General features: G+C 43.0%; 1 protein-coding gene across 1 annotated transcript in view; it reads right to left on the bottom strand.

The window, feature by feature from the left end:
* Positions 1–18,368, bottom strand: part of RSF1 (remodeling and spacing factor 1) — a 411,197-nt gene that overhangs the window by 197,523 nt on the left and 195,306 nt on the right. Inside the window, exon 4 of the mRNA XM_053705598.1 lies at positions 11,150–11,355. Within this exon, the coding sequence (XP_053561573.1) occupies positions 11,150–11,355 (206 nt within the window). The remainder of the gene's footprint in view (positions 1–11,149; positions 11,356–18,368) is intronic.

The following is an 18,368-nucleotide window of genomic DNA, read 5'->3' as shown; positions in this document are numbered from 1 at the left end:
CCCTAGGAAGGGAACCCTTGTGAGAGGGGAAAGAGAACTCTTTTTGATGTTCACCTGCCACCCGTGAGCCAATACAATCTCCGTGTGAGACTTGGCTCTTTGGAAAGACGGCGCCTGAATTAAAATGTCGTCTAGGTAAGGCACCACTGCTATGCCCCGCGGTCTTAGCACCGCCAGAAGGGACCCTAGCACCTTTGTAAAAATTCTGGGAGCAGTGGCTAAGCCGAAAGGAAGAGCCACAAACTAGTAATGCTTGTCCAGAAAGGCGAACCTGAGAAACTGGTGATGAACTTTGTGGATAGGAATGTGTAGGTATGCATCCTTTAGATCCACGGTAGTCATATATTGACCTTCCTGGATCATTGGTAAGATTGTCTGAATGGTCTCCATTTTGAATGATGGGACTCTGAGGAATCTGTTTAGAATTTTTAGATCCAGGATGGGTCTGAAAGTTCCCTCTTTTTTGGGAACCACAAAAAGGTTTGAGTAAAAACCCAGCCCTTGTTCCACGATTGGAACTGGTTGGATCACTCCCATTGTATGTAGATCTTCTACACAGGGTAAAAACGCCTCTTTCTTTGTCTGATCTGTAGCCAGACGAGAAATGTGGAACCTCCCCCTTGGAGGAGAACCCTTGAATTCTAGAAGATATCCCTGGGATACAATATCTAACGCCCAAGGATCGTGTACATCTCTTGCCCAGGCCTGAGCGAAGAGAGAGAGTCTGCCCCCTACTAGATCCGGTCCTGGATCGGGGGCTACCCCTTCATGCTGTCTTGGTGGCAGCTGCAGGCTTTTTGGCCTGTTTCCCCTTATTCCAGCCCTGGTAAGGTTTCCAAGTTGCCTTGGGCTGTGAAGCGTTACCCTCTTGCTTTGCAGCCGGAGAGGATGAAGCGGGGCCGTTCCTGAAATTACGAAAGGAACGAAAATTAGCTTTGTTCTTTGTCTTAAAGGACTTGTCCTAAGGGAGAGCATGGCCTTTTCCCCCGGTGATTTCTGAAATAATCTCTTTCAATTCAGGCCCGAAGAGGGTCTTTCCTTTGAAAGGGATGTTCAAAAGCTTGGATTTAGACGACACATCGGCCGACCAGGTCTTTAGCCATAGCGCCCAGCGCGCCAAAATGGCGAAACCTGAATTTTTTGCCACTAACTTAGCTATTTGGAAAGCGGCGTCAGTGATAAAAGAATAAGCTAGCTTTAGAGCCTTAATTTTATCCATAATTTCCTCATATGAGGTCTCCGTCTGGAGGGAGTCTTCCAGCGCCTCAAACCAGAAAGCGGCTGCAGTAGTTACAGGAATAATGCAGGCAATAGGCTGGAGAAGAAAACCTTGTTGAACAAAAATTTTCTTAAGTAAACCCTCTAACTTCTTATCCATAGGGTCTTTGAAAGCACAACTGTCTTCAATTGGTATGGTTGTGCGTTTAGCCTTAGGGACCGTCTGCCACGAGTCCCGCACAGGGTCAGATATGGGGAACATTTTCTTAAAAACAGGAGGGGGAACAAAGGGAACACCTGGTCTATCCCACACCCTAGTAACGATATCCGCAATCCTCTTAGGCACCGGAAACGCATCCGTGTCCATTTTACACAATTTTTCTGGGATCACCAAAGGGTCACAGTCATCCAGAGAAGCTAATACCTCCCTAAGCAAAACGCGGAGGTGTTCTAGTTTAAATTTAAAAGCCAATGTATCTGAATCTGTCCGAGGAGGAACCCTTCCTGAATCAGAGACTTCTCCCTCAGACATCAAATCCCTCGCTCCCACTTCAGAGCGTTGTGAGGGTATATCGGATATGGCTACCAAAGCACCAGAATGCTCATAATCTGTTCTTAAAACGGAGCTATCACGCTTTGCAGGTAACACGGGCAGTTTAGATAAGAAGGCTGTAAGAGAATTATCCATGACTGCCGCTAAGTCTTGTAATGTAAAAGGGTTAGACGCACTAGAGGTACTAGGCGTCGCTTGCGCGGGTGTAACTGGTTGTGACACTTGGGGAGAGGCAGACGGGCTACCCTCGTTACCTTCAGTCTGAGAATCATCTTGGGCCACATTCTTAAGTGCAACAATATGATCTTTAAAGTGTATAGACATATCAGTACAAGTGGGACACATTTTGAGAGGGGGTTCCACCATGGCTTCTAAACACATTGAACAAGGATTTTCCTTAGTGTCAGACATGTTTAACAGACTAGTAGTATACACAAACAGGCTTGGAAATCACTTTAATCAAATAAAAAACACAATTTGTAAAAAACGTTACTGTGCCTTTAAGAGATAAAAAGAGCACACAATTTTACAAAACAGTGAAAAATGCAGCAATTTTGAAATTTTCACAGTATGTACCTAAAGCCTTAATAAGATTGCACCACAAGTTGCAGAACGATTAACCCCTTAATGCCCAAACAGGAGCAGCTTAAAGCCAACACCCGGTTAAAATTACTACAGCACCTTGCCACAGCCTTGCTGTGGCCCTACCTGCCCTTAGGGATCAGATTTGGGGGAATATAGCTTCTTTAAGGCCCTCAAACAACAGCAGGACCCTCCATGTGAAGCAGCATGAACTTCTCTGCAATTCTAAGTGTGCATCTGAGGCGCAAAATTAGGCCCCTCCCACTCTACTCCGGAGTTGTGAGGCCTACTAAATCACTCCTAAGTGAATAAAAACATAATTTATGCTTACCTGATAAATTCCTTTCTCCTGTAGTGTGGTCAGTCCACGGGTCATCATTACTTCTGGGATATTAACTCCTCCCCAACAGGAAGTGCAAGAGGATCACCCAGCAGAGCTGCTATATAGCTCCTCCTCTCTACGTCACACCCAGTCATTCGACCGAGAACCAACGAGAAAGGAGAAACTAAAGGGTGCAGTGGTGACTGGAGTATAATTTAAAAATTTAGACCTGCCATAAAAAACAGGGCGGGCCGTGGACTGACCACACTACAGGAGAAAGGAATTTATCAGGTAAGCATAAATTATGTTTTCTCCTGTTAAGTGTGGTCAGTCCACGGGTCATCATTACTTCTGGGATACCAATACCAAAGCTAAAGTACACGGATGACGGGAGGGACAGGCAGGATCTTTATACGGAAGGAACCACTGCCTGAAGAACCTTTCTCCCAAAAACAGCCTCCGAAGAAGCAAAAGTGTCAAATTTTTAAAATTTGGAAAAAGTATGAAGAGAAGACCAAGTTGCAGCCTTGCAAATCTGTTCAACAGAGGCCTCATTCTTAAAGGCCCAAGTGGAAGCCACAGCTCTAGTAGAATGAGCTGTAATTCTTTCAGGAGGCTGCTGTCCAGCAGTCTCATAAGCTAAACGTATTATGCTACGAAGCCAAAAAGAGAGAGAGGTAGCAGAAGCTTTTTGACCTCTCCTCTGACCAGAATAAACGACAAACAGGGAAGACGTTTGTCGAAAATCTTTAGTTGCCTGTAAATAAAATTTCAGGGCACGGACTACATCTAGATTGTGTAGAAGACGTTCCTTCTTTGAAGAAGGATTAGGACACAAAGATGGAACAACAATCTCTTGATTGATATTCCTGTTAGTGACCACCTTAGGTAAGAACCCAGGTTTAGTACGCAGAACTACCTTGTCTGAATGAAAAATCAGATAAGGAGAATCACAATGTAAGGCAGATAACTCAGAGACTCTTCGAGCCGAGGAAATAGCCATTAAAAACAGAACTTTCCAAGATAACAATTTGATATCAATGCAATGAAGGGGTTCAAACGGAACACCCTGTAAAACGTTAAGAACTAAGTTTAAACTCCATGGTGGAGCAACAGTTTTAAACACAGGCTTAATCCTGGCCAAAGCCTGACAAAAAGCCTGAACGTCTGGAACTTCTGACAGACGTTTGTGTAAAAGAATGGACAGAGCTGAGATCTGTCCCTTTAAGGAACTAGCGGATAAACCCTTTTCTAAACCTTCTTGTAGAAAAGACAATATCCTAGGAATCCTAACCTTACTCCATGAGTAACCTTTGGATTCGCACCAATATAAGTATTTACGCCATATTTTATGGTAAATCTTTCTGGTAACAGGCTTCCTAGCCTGTATTAAGGTATCAATTACTGACTCAGAAAATCCACGTTTTGATAAAATCAAGCGTTCAATTTCCAGGCAGTCAGCTTCAGAGAAATTAGATTTTGATGTTTGAAGGGACCCTGGATCAGAAGGTCCTGTCTCAGAGGCAGAGACCAAGGTGGACAGGATGACATGTCCACTAGATCTGCATACCAGGTCCTGCGTGGCCACGCAGGCGCTATTAGAATCACTGATGCTCTCTCCTGTTTGATCCTGGCAATCAATCGAGGAAGCATCGGGAAGGGTGGAAACACATAAGCCATCCCGAAAGTCCAAGGTGCTGTCAAAGCATCTACCAGGACCGCTCCCGGATCCCTGGATCTGGACCCGTAACAAGGAAGCTTGGTGTTCTGTCGAGACGCCATGAGATCTATCTCTGGTTTGCCCCAACGTCGAAGTATTTGGGCAAAGACCTCCGGATGAAGTTCCCACTCCCCCGGATGAAAAGTCTGACGACTTAGGAAATCCGCCTCCCAGTTCTCCACTCCCGGGATGTGGATTGCTGATAGGTGGCAAGAGTGAGACTCTGCCCAGCGAATTATCTTTGATACTTCCATCATCGCTAGGGAGCTTCTTGTCCCTCCTTGATGGTTGATGTAAGCTACAGTCGTGATGTTGTCCGACTGAAACCTGATGAACCCCCGAGTTGTTAACTGGGGCCAAGCCAGAAGGGCATTGAGAACTGCTCTCAATTCCAGAATGTTTATTGGCAGGAGACTCTCCTCCTGAGTCCATGATCCCTGAGCCTTCAGAGAATTCTAGACAGCGCCCCAACCTAGTAGGCTGGCGTCTGTTGTTACAATTGTCCAATCTGGCCTGCTGAATGGCATCCCCCTGGACAGATGTGGCCAAGAAAGCCACCATAGAAGAGAATTTCTGGTCTCTTGATCCAGATTCAGAGTAGGGGACAAATCTGAGTAATCCCCATTCCACTGACTTAGCATGCACAATTGCAGCGGTCTGAGATGTAGGCGTGCAAAGGGTACTATGTCCATTGCCGCTACCATTAAGCCGATCACCTCCATGCATTGAGCCACTGACGGGTGTTGAATGGAATGAAGGACACGGCAAGCATTTTGAAGCTTTGTTAACCTGTCTTCTGTCAGATAGATCTTCATTTCTACAGAATCTATAAGAGTCCCCAAGAAGGGAACTCTTGTGAGTGGAAAGAGAGAACTCTTCTTCTCGTTCACCTTCCACCCATGCGACCTTAGAAATGCCAGTACTAACTCTGTATGAGACTTGGCAGTTTGAAAGCTTGAAGCTTGTATCAGAATGTCGTCTAGGTACGGAGCTACCGAAATTCCTCGCGGTCTTAGTACCGCCAGAAGAGCACCCAGAACCTTTGTGAAGATTCTTGGAGCCGTAGCCAATCCGAATGGAAGAGCTACAAACTGGTAATGCCTGTCTAGGAAGGCAAACCTTAGATACCGGTAATGATCTTTGTGAATCGGTATGTGAAGGTAAGCATCCTTTAAATCCACTGTGGTCATGTACTGACCCTTTTGGATCATGGGTAGGATTGTCCGAATAGTTTCCATTTTGAACGATGGAACTCTTAGGAATTTGTTTAGGATCTTTAAATCCAAGATTGGTCTGAAGGTTCCCTCTTTCTTGGGAACCACAAACAGATTTGAGTAAAACCCCTGTCCGTTTTCCGACCGCGGAACCGGATGGATCACTCCCATTAGTAAAAGATCTTGTACACAGCGTAGAAACGCCTCTTTCTTTATTTGGTTTGTTGACAACCTTGACAGATGAAATCTCCCTTTTGGGGGAGAGGATTTGAAGTCCAGAAGATATCCCTGAGATATGATCTCTAACGCCCAGGGATCCTGGACATCTCTTGCCCAAGCCTGGGCGAAGTAAGAAAGTCTGCCCCCCACTAGATCCGTTCCCGGATCGGGGGCCCTCAATTCATGCTGTCTTAGGGGCAGCAGCAGGTTTTCTGGCCTGCTTGCCCTTGTTCCAGGACTGGTTAGGTCTCCAGCCTTGTCTGTAGCGAGCAACAGCTCCTTCCTGTTTTGGTGCAGAGGAAGTTGATGCTGCTCCTGCCTTGAAATTACGAAAGGAACGAAAATTAGACTGTCTAGCCCTAGGTTTGGCTCTGTCTTGAGGTAGGGCATGGCCTTTACCTCCTGTAATGTCAGCGATAATTTCTTTCAAACCGGGCCCGAATAAGGTCTGCCCTTTGAAAGGTATGTTAAGTAATTTAGATTTAGAAGTAACGTCAGCTGACCAGGATTTTAGCCACAGTGCTCTGCGTGCCTGAATGGCGAATCCGGAATTCTTGGCCGTAAGTTTAGTTAAATGTACTACGGCATCTGAAACAAATGAATTAGCTAGCTTAAGTGTTTTAAGCTTGTTTGAAATCTCATCTATAGTTATTGAGTCAAGAGTCTCTTCCAGGGACTCGGACCAAAAAGCGGCCGCGGCCGTGACAGACACAATACATGCAAGGGGTTGCAATATAAAACCTTGTTGAATAAACATTTTCTTAAGGTAACCCTCTAATTTTTTATCCATTGGATCTGAAAAGGCACAGCTATCCTCCACCGGGATAGTGGTACGCTTAGCCAGAGTAGAAACCGCTCCCTCCACCTTAGGGACCGTCTGCCATAAGTCCCGTGTGGTGGCGTCTATTGGAAACATTTTTCTAAATACAGGAGGGGGGGAAAAGGGTACACCGGGCCTATCCCACTCCTTAGTAATTATCTCTGTAAGCCTCTTAGGTATAGGAAATACGTCAGTACTCGCCGGTACCGCATAGTATCTATCCAGCCTACATCATTTCTCTGGGATTGCAACGGTGTTACAATCATTCAGAGCCGCTAATACCTCCCCTAGCAGTACACGGAGGTTTTCAAGCTTAAACTTAAAATTAGAAATGTCTGAATCCACTCTATTGGGATCAGAACCGTCACCTGCAGATTGAAGCTCTCCGTCCTCATGTTCTGCATACTGTGACGCAGTATCTGACATGGCCCTATTATTATCAGCGCACTCTGTTCTCACCCCAGAGTGATCACGCTTACCTCTAAGTTCTGGTAATTTAGACAAAACTTCAGTCATAACATTAGCCATGTCCTGTAATGTGATTTGTAATGGCCGCCCTGAAGTACTCGGCGTTACAATATCACGCACCTCCCGAGCGGGAGATGCAGGTACTGACACGTGAGGCGAGTTAGTCGGCATAACTCTCCCCTAGTTGTTTGGTGAATGATGTTCAATTTGTACAGATTGACTTTTATTTAAAGTAGCATCAATGCAATTAGTACATAAATTTCTATTGGGCTCCACTTTGGCTTTAGCACATATAGCACAGAGATATTCCTCTGAGTCAGACATGTTTAACACACTAGCAATTAAACTAGCAAACTTGGAAATACTTTTCAACTCAATTTACAAATAATATGAAAAACGTACTGTGCCTTTAAGAAGCACAGAAAAAAAGTTATGACAGTTTAGTAACAATAGACCGGAGAAACTATAAAATCAAATTCTTTCCGGTAAAAATACAATTTTAGCAAAGGATTGCTCCCATTAGCAATGGATAACTAACCCTTAAATAGCAGAAAAAATGTACAGAATATAAACGTTTTTTATCACAGTCAAAGCACAATCTCACAAGTCTGCTGTGAGTGATTACCTCCCTCAAAATAATTTTTGAAGACCCTTGAGCTCTGTAGAGACGATCCGGATCATGCAGGGAAGAAAACAGACTTGTGACTGAATTTCTGATGCGTAGCAAAAGCGCCAAAATAGGCCCCTCCCCCTCAACAGTGAGGGAGATCAGTAAACTGTCTTAAATTAAATAAAACGACCGCCAAGTGGAAAAAAACAGTGCCCAAAACAATTTTTCACCCAGTACCTCAGATAATTAAACGATTTAACATGCCAGCAAAACGTTTAACCTCAAATAAATGAAGTGTCATTAGAAAGCCTGCTGCTAGTCGTTCTCACTGCAAGATAGGCTAAAGTTTTATGCATACAGTATTATCCCAGTGAAGTGCCATTCCCCAGAATACTGAAGTGTAAATATACATACATGACAGCCTGATACCAGTTGCTACTACTGCATTTAAGGCTGAACTTACATTATATAGGTATTGGCAGTATTTTCTCAGTCAGTAATATGCTGCTACATACCTCTTTGCAGGTGAACCTGCCCGCTGTCCCCTGATCTGAAGTTTACCTCACTCCTCAGATGGCCGAGAACAGCAAAATGATCTTAACTACGCCGGCTAAAATCATACAAAAACTCAGGTAGATTCTTCTTCAAATTCTACCTGAGAAGGAACAACACACTCCGGTGCTGTTTTAAAATAACAAACTTTTGATTGAAGATATAAAACTAAGTATAATCACCACAGTCCTCTCACACATCCTATCTATTAGTTGGGTGCAAGAGAATGACTGGGTGTGACGTAGAGAGGAGGAGCTATATAGCAGCTCTGCTGGGTGATCCTCTTGCACTTCCTGTTGGGGAGGAGTTAATATCCCAGAAGTAATGATGACCCGTGGACTGACCACACTTAACAGGAGAAAAACAGCCATGTGGGTAATAACCCCCGAAAGAACCCAAAAGGGCTTTCAAAGTGTCTTGCAAAACGATTTTTCCTTAGCTAAACAATCGATTGCCCTTAATAAGTGTCAACCAGTATATTAGTCCTATTATGTAAGCATTCAATTCCTTACTAAGTCTGTGAACATAGCTTACCTTCCCCTCATGGGGATATTGTCAGTCTCTTCTAGCATTATCTCAGTCTTGTCTAGAAATAAATGACTGAACATACCTTATTGCAGATCACCCTGCAAACTGTTCCCCCCAACTGAAGTTTTCTGGTACTCCTCAGTCCTGTGTGGGAACAGCAGTGGATTTTAGTTACAACATGCTAAAATCATTTTCCTCTCAGCAGAAATCTTCATCACTTTTCTGCTAGAGAGTAAATAGTACAAACCGGTACCATTTAAAATATCAAACTTTTGATTGAAGATAATAAAACTACAATTCTAACACCACATTCACTTTACCCTCCCGAGAGAGACCCTAGTTCTTAGAGCCGGCAAAGAGAATGACTGGGGGGTGGAGCAAGAGGGGGACCTATATGGACAGCTCTGCTGTGTGCTCTCTTTGCCACTTCCTGTAGGGAATGAGAATATCCCACAAGTAAAGGATGAATCCGTGGACTGGATACACCTTGCAAGAGAAACTGAACAGTTTTATTCTTTGAAATAAAAAACACGTAATTGATATCTGTAAATCTCTCACAGAAATAAGCCAAAAAGAAAATTTTATTAAAATTTTATACAAAGGGCAACGTTACTGTCTCTATTTAAAAGGAAACTGCTTTATTTTTATGTACTGTAAAAACGGAACCGTTTTATACTCAACTGGGAAAATGTAATATCTTTAATATGACTGCAAAATAAAGATTTAACCCCCATCAACAGCTTTAACACCTCAGCTTAAGCTGCTAAGCAGTACAACCATGTCGGATTACAGGAAATAATTGCTATGGAAACCGAAACCGAACCAATAGCTGTTGAATTAATCTGAAGCCATATAAACTCCATTTTAAGTAAACACTGTAATAAGTAGATGTCTCACAATCATATTTATTGAAATTGAGAGTAAATATGTGCGCAGCACATAATCCTACTGCCACACAAGTCCCGCCCATCGTGGGCATGTCCAAACTAACGTGTTAGCCGACATCTTAAGTGAAAACTCTGTTTCATAAATAAAGAGTATTACCAACATTGAGCCTGTTCTCCTCAATCCCCAGTGCCTGCAAATGCTGCCCTATAGAATCCCTTTTTAAGTACATAAGGATTACCATATAATTCCAGGAAAATAATAAAAGTAATTTATTCCCATTGAATAAAAGTGCCCAACCTTTTTCTGAGTCCCCAGAAAAAATAAAGTCAGCACTTACCTCATAAATCTGCCAGGCAGCAAGGCAGCTCACTAGGTTTGTGAGGTCCTCTCCCTCACATGGACCTGTGGAAAAATAGATAAAGACCGAGACATCTTACTCAGTCTTACAGGATTAGGGCAGCATAAATGTATGGGAGGCGCAGTGAGAATTATGTCCCACAAGTTCCCATTGCTCTAAAGCCACCACTGCTCTATTGAAGAAACTGATATGGACTATGACTACACCCCAGAACAAAGCAGCACAATCTTGTACTACTTTTAAAATAATAAACTCTTGATTGAAGAATCATTTGCTAACACCTAAACTTTACCGCTTCCTAGCTCTAACGCAGGCAAAGAGAATGACTGGGTTGGGAGGGAAGGGAGGTGATATTTAACAGCTTGCTGTGGTGATCTTTGCCGCCTCCTGCAGGGCAGGAGTGGTATTCCCAATAGTAATTAGATGATCCGTGGACTCATCGTGTCATTAAAAAGAAACATGGACAATGTGGTAAGAACTGGCTAGTTCATTTCATTTCAATTAGCTTTGTGTGTCTGGACAGTCACGCTGCTGTATTTGCTATTCATTTAGCTGTGTGTGCATTGTACTACCTTTACTGTATTATACTTGTACACAAATCATACTGCTGTAAATTCAGCACTTTCAGGTTTCTCCATGCATACACGGCTTCATATGTTAATCATACCACAGAATGACTGTACAAGAAAACATGACAATGGTGTGTCAGAAGACCCAAGAACTGGCTAGTTGTTACTATGTAACCACAGCACAGGCAGCTAATTTTATTTCAGCTATTTTGCGGTTTGTATTTTTATGCTCCAAGGAGTGTATTTGACATTGAGAAACATGTACATTAAGATTCGGTAGCGTTAAATAAACTTTTTATTGAAAAATTAAGGTTATAGTAATTTTTAAGAAAATCACGATTAAATCGCAATTGGGTTTTTGTTTTTTTAAATTGCGATTTTGAACACCACCCCCCCCATATCGCCCAGCCCTAATATACACACACACACACACACATATTCTGGTAATGTTGGGAAATGTTACCAGGAGTCAAAGCATATACCTCATCAATAAAAAAGAAATAAAAGGATAAGCTGTACTAGACTCACTTGACAATGCATTTCCACGTTGATCCATCTTGGTCATCTTGCTCCTCTATATACATTCGGATGTTGTGCTCTTGGTCAAGCTGAAACCAGTACATCAAGCCATCCTTATCCCGCCCAATGGGCTGGAGTCGCATAGCATCCCCATCTTCCTCATTAATGATGTTCTTAAACTTCAGATTGTCATCAAACTGGCACTCACAAAGGTGCTAGAACGGAAAAAGAATATAAGTCCACGATTAAAATGTGAGACTTCCACAGATCACAAACATTTCAATACCCACTAAAGGTATTCTGTATTGTTGGGACATTTTTATATAAAATGTTTAGTTATGCATGATACAACAAATTTGCAATATACTTTTATTTATTTTGCCCTCTTCATGTAATTTAGTTTGGAAAATTGTGGATTTTTCATTTTTTTGAGCACAAAATGTACACTGCAGACTAAGGTTAACCCTACTACACATCGTTCCCTAATTATCAGTTATCTGCTAAATCCAAACAATGCACAAAAAACATAATTTATGTAAGAACTTACCTGATAAATTCATTTCTTTCATATTAGCAATAGTCCATGAGCTAGTGACGTATGGGATATACATTCCTACCAGGAGGGGCAAAGTTTCCCAAACCTCAAAATGCCTATAAATACACCCCTCACCACACCCACAATTCAGTTTAACGCATAGCCAAGAAGTGGGGTGATAAGACAAAAGTGCGAAAGCATGAAACATAAGGAATTGGAATAATTGTGCTTTATACAAAAAAATCATAGCCACCACAAAAAGGGTGGGCCTCATAGACTCTTGCTAATATGAAAGAAATGAATTTATCAGGTAAGTTCTTACATAAATTATGTTTTCTTTCATGTAATTAGCAAGAGTCCATGAGCTAGTGATGTATGGGATAATGAATACCCAAGATGTGGATCTTCCACGCAAGAGTCACTAGAGAGGGAGGGATAAAATAAAGACAGCCAATTCCGCTGAAAATAATCCACACCCAAAAACAGAATTTATGCTTACCTGATAAATTACTTTCTCCAACGGTGTGTCCGGTCCACGGCGTCATCCATAACTTGTGGGAATATCTATTCCCCAACAGGAAATGGCAAAGAGTACAGCAAAAGCTGTCTATATAGTCCCTCCTAGGCTCCGCCCATCCCAGTCATTCGACCAACGGACAGGAGAAAAAACAGGAGAAACTATAGGGTGCCGTGGTGACTGTAGTTAAAGAAATAAATTCATCAAACCTGATTAAAAAAAACAGGGCGGGCCGTGGACCGGACACACCGTTGGAGAAAGTAATTTATCAGGTAAGCATAAATTCTGTTTTCTCCAACATTGGTGTGTCTGGTCCACGGCGTCATCCATAACTTGTGGGAACCAATACCAAAGCTTTAGGACACGGCTGAAGGGAGGGAGCCAATCAGGTTACCTAAACGGAAGGCACAACGGCTTGCAAAACCTTTCTCCCAAAGATAGCCTCTGAAGAAGCAAAAGTATCAAATTTGTAGAATTTGGCAAAAGTGTGCAGGGAAGACCAAGTCGCTGCCTTACATATCTGATCAACAGAAGCCTCGTTCTTGAAGGCCCATGTGGAAGCCACAGCCCTAGTAGTGAAAGCTGTGATTCTTTCAGGAGGCTGCCGTCCGGCAGTCTCGTAAGCCAATCGGATGATGCTTTTCAGCCAAAACGAAAGAGAGGTAGCAGTAGCTTTTTGACCTCTACTTTTACCAGAATAGACGACAAACAGAGAAGATGTTTGTCTGAAATCCTTTGTTGCTTCTAGATAGAACTTTAAAGCACGGACTACATCTAAATTGTGTAACAAACGTTCCTTCTTTGAAACTGGATTCGGACACAAAGGAGGCACAACTATTTCCTGGTTAACATTCTTGTTGGAAACAACTTTTGGAAGAAAACCAGGTTTAGTACGCAAAACAACCTTATCTGAATGGAACACCAGATAGGGCGAAGTACACTGCAGAGCAGATAACTCAGAAACTCTTCTAGCAGAAGAAATAGCAACTAAAAACAAAACTTTGCAAGATAACAACTTAATATCTATGGAATGTAAAGGTTCAAACGGAACCCCTTGAAGAACTGAAAGAACTAAATTTAGACTCCAGGGAGGAGTCAAAGGTCTGTAAACAGGCTTGATCCTGACCAAAGCCTGAACAAAAGCTTGAACATCTGGCACAGCTGCCAGTCGTTTGTGTAACAAGACAGATAAAGCAGAAATCTGTCCCTTTAGAGAACTCGCTGATAATCCCTTATCCAAACCTTCTTGTAGGAAGGAAAGGATCCTAGGAATTTTGATCTTACTCCATGAGAATCCCTTGGATTCACACCAACAGATATATCTTTTCCATATTTTATGGTAAATCTTTCTAGTTACAGGTTTTCTGGCTTGTACCAGAGTATCTATCACAGAATCGGAAAACCCACGCTTAGATGAAATCAAGCGTTCAATTTCCAAGCCGTCAGCTGGCGAGAGACTAGATTTGGATGTTCGAATGGACCCTGTACCAGAAGATCCTGTCTCAAAGGTAGCTTCCATGGTGGAGCCGATGACATATTCACCAGGTCTGCATACCAAGTCCTGCGTGGCTATCAAAATCACAGAGGCCCTCTCCTGTTTGATCCTGGCTACCAGCCTGGGAATGAGAGGAAACGGTGGAAAAACATAAGCTAGGTTGAAGGTCCAAGGCGCTACTAATGCATCCACTAGAGTCGCCCTGGGATCCCTGGATCTGGACCCGTAGCAAGGAACTTTGAAGTTCTGACGAGACGCCATCAGATCCATGTCTGGAATGCCCCATAATTGCGTCAACTGGGCAAATATCTCAGGGTGGAGTTCCCACTCCCCCGGATGGAATGTCTGAAGACTCAGATAATCCGCCTCCCAGTTTTCCACTCCTGGGATGATCCTCCGCCCATTTTATGATCTTGGTCACTTCTCTCATCGCCAGGGAACTCCTTGTTCCCCCCTGATGGTTGATGTAAGCAACTGTCGTCATGTTGTCTGATTGGAATCTTATGAATCTGGCCTTTGCTAGCTGAGGCCAAGCTTTGAGAGTATTGAATATCGCTCTCAGTTCCAGAATGTTTATCGGGAGAAGAGATTCTTCCCGAGACCATAGACCCTGAGCTTTCAGGGAGTCCCAGACCGCGCCCCAGCCCACTAGACTGGCGTCGGTAGTGACGATGACCCACTCTGGTCTGCGGAAGCTCATTCCCTGGGACAGGTGATCCTGGGTTAGCCACCAACGTAGTGAGTCTCTGGTCTTCTGATCTACTTGGATCACTGGAGACAAATCTGTATAGTCCCCATTCCACTGTTTGAGCATGCACAGTTGTAATGGTCTTAGATGAATTCGCGCAAAATGAACTATGTCCATTGCTGCAACCATCAACCCTACTACTTCCATGCACTGAGCTATGGTAGGTCGTGGAACAGAGTGAAGAACTTGACAAGCGTTTAGAAGCTTTGACTTTCTGACATCTGTCAGGAAAATCTTCATTTCTAATGAATCTATTATTGTCCCCAAGAAGGGGACTCTTGTCAACGGAGACAGGGAACTTTTTTCTATGTTGACCTTCCAGCCGTGAGATCTGAGAAAGGCCAGAACGATGTCTGTGGGAGCCTTTGCCTTTGAAAGAGATGACGCTTGTATAAGAATGTCGTCCAAGTAAGGTGCCACTGCAATGCCCCTTGGTCTTAGAACCGCTAGAAGGGCCCCGAGTACCTTTGTGAAAATCCTTGGAGCAGTGGCTAGCCCGAATGGGAGAGCCACAAACTGGTAATGTTTGTCCAGAAAGGCGAACCTTAGGAACTGATGATGATCTTTGTGGATAGGAATATGTAGATACGCATCCTTTAAATCCACGGTAGTCATAAATTGACCCTCCTGGATTGAGGGTAAAATCGTTCGGATAGTTTCCATTTTGAACGATGGTACTTTGAGAAATTTGTTTAGAATCTTTAAATCCAGAATTGGTCTGAAGGTTCCCTCTTTTTTGGGAACTACAAACAGATTTGAGTAAAAACCCAGTCCTTGTTCCACAATTGGAACTGGGTGTATCACTCCCATTTTTAACAGGTCTTCTACACAATGTAAGAATGCCTGTCTCTTTATTTGGTTTGAAGATAAGTGAGACATGTGGAACCTTCCCCTTGGGGGTAGTTCCTTGAATTCCAGAAGATAACCCTGAGAAACTATTTCTAGTGCCCAGGGATCCTGAACATCTCTTGCCCAAGCCTGAGCGAAGAGAGAGAGTCTGCCCCCTACTAGATCCGGTCCCGGATCGGGGGCTGTTCCTTCATGCTGTTTTGGTAGCAGCAGCAGGCTTCTTGGCCTGTTTACCCTTGTTCCAGCCTTGCATCGGTTTCCAAGCTGGTTTGGTCTGCGAAGCATTACACTCTTGTCTAGAGGCTGCAGAGTTGGAAGCCGGTCCGTTCCTGAAATTGTGAAAGGAACGAAAATTAGACTTATTCTTGGCCTTGAAAGGCATATCTTGTGGGAGGGCATGGCCCTTACCCCCAATGATGTCTGAGATAATCTCTTTCAACTCTGGTCCAAAAAGGGTTTTACCCTTGAAGGGGATATTAAGCAATTTTGTCTTGGAAGATACATCCGCTAACCAAGACTTTAGCCAGAGCGCTCTGCGCGCCACAATTGCAAACCCAGAGTTTTTCGCCGCTAATCTAGCTAACTGCAAAGCGGCATCTAAAATAAAGGAATTAGCTAACTTAAGTGCGTGTATTCTGTCCATAACCTCCTCATACGGAGTCTCTCTATTGAGCGACTTTTGTAGTTCCTCGAACCAGAACCACGCTGCTGTAGTGACTGGAACAATGCACGAAATAGGTTGTAGGAGGTAACCTTGCTGAACAAAAATCTTTTTAAGCAAACCCTCCAATTTTTTATCCATAGGATCTTTGAAAGCACAATTGTCCTCGATAGGAATAGTAGTGCGCTTGTTTAGTGTAGAAACTGCCCCCTCGACCTTAGGGACTGTCTGCCATAAGTCCTTTCTGGGGTCGACCATAGGAAATAATTTCTTAAATATAGGAAGATGAACAAAAAGGTATGCCGGGCTTCTCCCACTCCTTGTTCACTATGTCCGCCACCCGCTTGGGTATAGGAAAAGCGTCGGGGTGCACCGGAACCTCTAGGAACTTGTCCATCTTACACAATTTTTCTGGAATGACCAGGTTGTCACAATCATCCAGAGTAGATAACACCTCCTTAAGCAGTGCGCGGAGGTGCTCTAACTTAAATTTAAATGTCACAACATCAGGTTCTGCCTGTTGAGAAATTCTACCTGAATCTGAAATTTCCCCATCTGACAAAACCTCCCTCATGGCCCCTTCAGAATGGTGTGAGGGTATGACAGAACAATTATCATCAGCGCCCTCCTGCTCTACAGTGTTTAAAACAGAGCAATCGCGCTTTCTCTGAAATGCAGGCATTTTGGATAAAAAATTAGCTATGGAGTTATCCATTACTGTCGCCAATTGTTGCATAGTAACAAGCATTGGCGCGCTAGAAGTACTAGGCGTCTCCTGCGTGGGCAGAACTGGTGTAGACACAGAGTGAGATGAAGTAGAACTATTTTTACTCTCTTCATCTGATGAATCATCTTGGGCAACCTTACTATCTTATGGCAGTACTGTCCTTACTTTGTTTGGACGCTATGGCACAATTATCACACAATTTGGAAGGGGGAGACACATTGGCTTCCATACATACAGAGCATAGCTTATCTGAAGGTACAGACATGTTAAACAGGCTTAAACTTGTCAATAAAGTACAAAAAAAGTTTTAATTAAAACCGTTACTGTCTCTTTAAATTTTAAACAGGGCACACTTTATTACTGAATATGTGAAAAACAATGAAGGAATTGTTCAAATTTTACCAAATTTTCACCACAGTGTCTTAAAGCATTCAAAGCATTGCACCCAAATTTTCAGAGCTTTAACCCTTAAAATGAAGAAACCAGAGCCGGTTACAGATTTAACCCCTCTACAGTCCCAGCTACAGCCTTTGCTGCGACTTTACCAAACCCAGGGGGGAATACGATACCAAATGAAGCCTTCTAGGAACCTTTTCAACTACTTTCAGATCCACACACATGCAGCTGCATGTCCTGCTCTCAAAAGTAACTGCACAGTAATGGCGCGAAAATGAGGCTCAGCCTACTACAGTGAAGGCCCTTCCTGACTGAAAAGGTGTCTAAACCAGTGCCTGACGTTAAAAAACGTTCCCCAAAGTTTATAAGTGTGAAATTCAACCTCAATCTGTATAAAATGCCCAAATAAAACAATCGATCTTGCCCATAAAGTGTCTACCAGTTTTATAGCCCATATTAAGCCCTTTATTCTGTTTGAGACTAAGAAAATGGCTTACCGGTCCCCATGAGGGGAAATGACAGCCTTCCAGCATTACACAGTCTTGTTAGAAATATGGCTAGTCATACCTTAAGCAGAAAAGTCTGCTAACTGTTTCCCCCAACTGAAGTTATTTCATCTCAACAGTCCTATGTGGAAACAGCAAACGATTTTAGTTACTGCTGCTAAAATCATATTCCTCTCACAAACAGAACTCTTCATCTTTTCGGTTTCAGAGTAAATAGTACATACCAGCACTATTTTAAAATAACAAACTCTTGATAGTAGAATAAAAAACTACAACTAAACACCACATACTCTTAACCATCTCCGTGGAGATGTTGCCTGTGCAACGGCAAAGAGAATGACTGGGGTGGGCGGAGCCTAGGAGGGACTATATGGACAGCTTTTGCTGTACTCTTTGCCATTTCCTGTTGGGGAAGAGATATTAGCACAAGTTATGGATGACGCCGTGGACCGGACACACCAATGTTAGAGAAATAAAGTTTAAATCTTATAATGAAAAAAACTGAATTGTGGGTGTGGTGAGGGGTGTATTTATAGGCATTTTGAGGTTTGGGAAACTTTGCCCCTCCTGGTAGGAATGTACATCCCATACGTCACTAGCTCATGGACTCTTGCTAATTACATGAAAGAAATGGCTAGCCTTGTCTGCAGACTCAAGCACCGATTGGCTCCTCCAAATAAGGCAAGTGGTTTTGAATTTTTTTCTTGATTATGTACTTGTTGGTTATATCAAATTTTACTCTTATTAATGGTCCTTTAAAGGGACAATTAACTGCTGGGCACAACTACCCTAGA

This window comes from Bombina bombina, chromosome 3, assembly GCF_027579735.1.
Source record: "Bombina bombina isolate aBomBom1 chromosome 3, aBomBom1.pri, whole genome shotgun sequence".
Lineage (NCBI taxonomy): Eukaryota > Metazoa > Chordata > Amphibia > Anura > Bombinatoridae > Bombina > Bombina bombina.
This window is presented reverse-complemented; position numbering and strand designations above follow the sequence as displayed.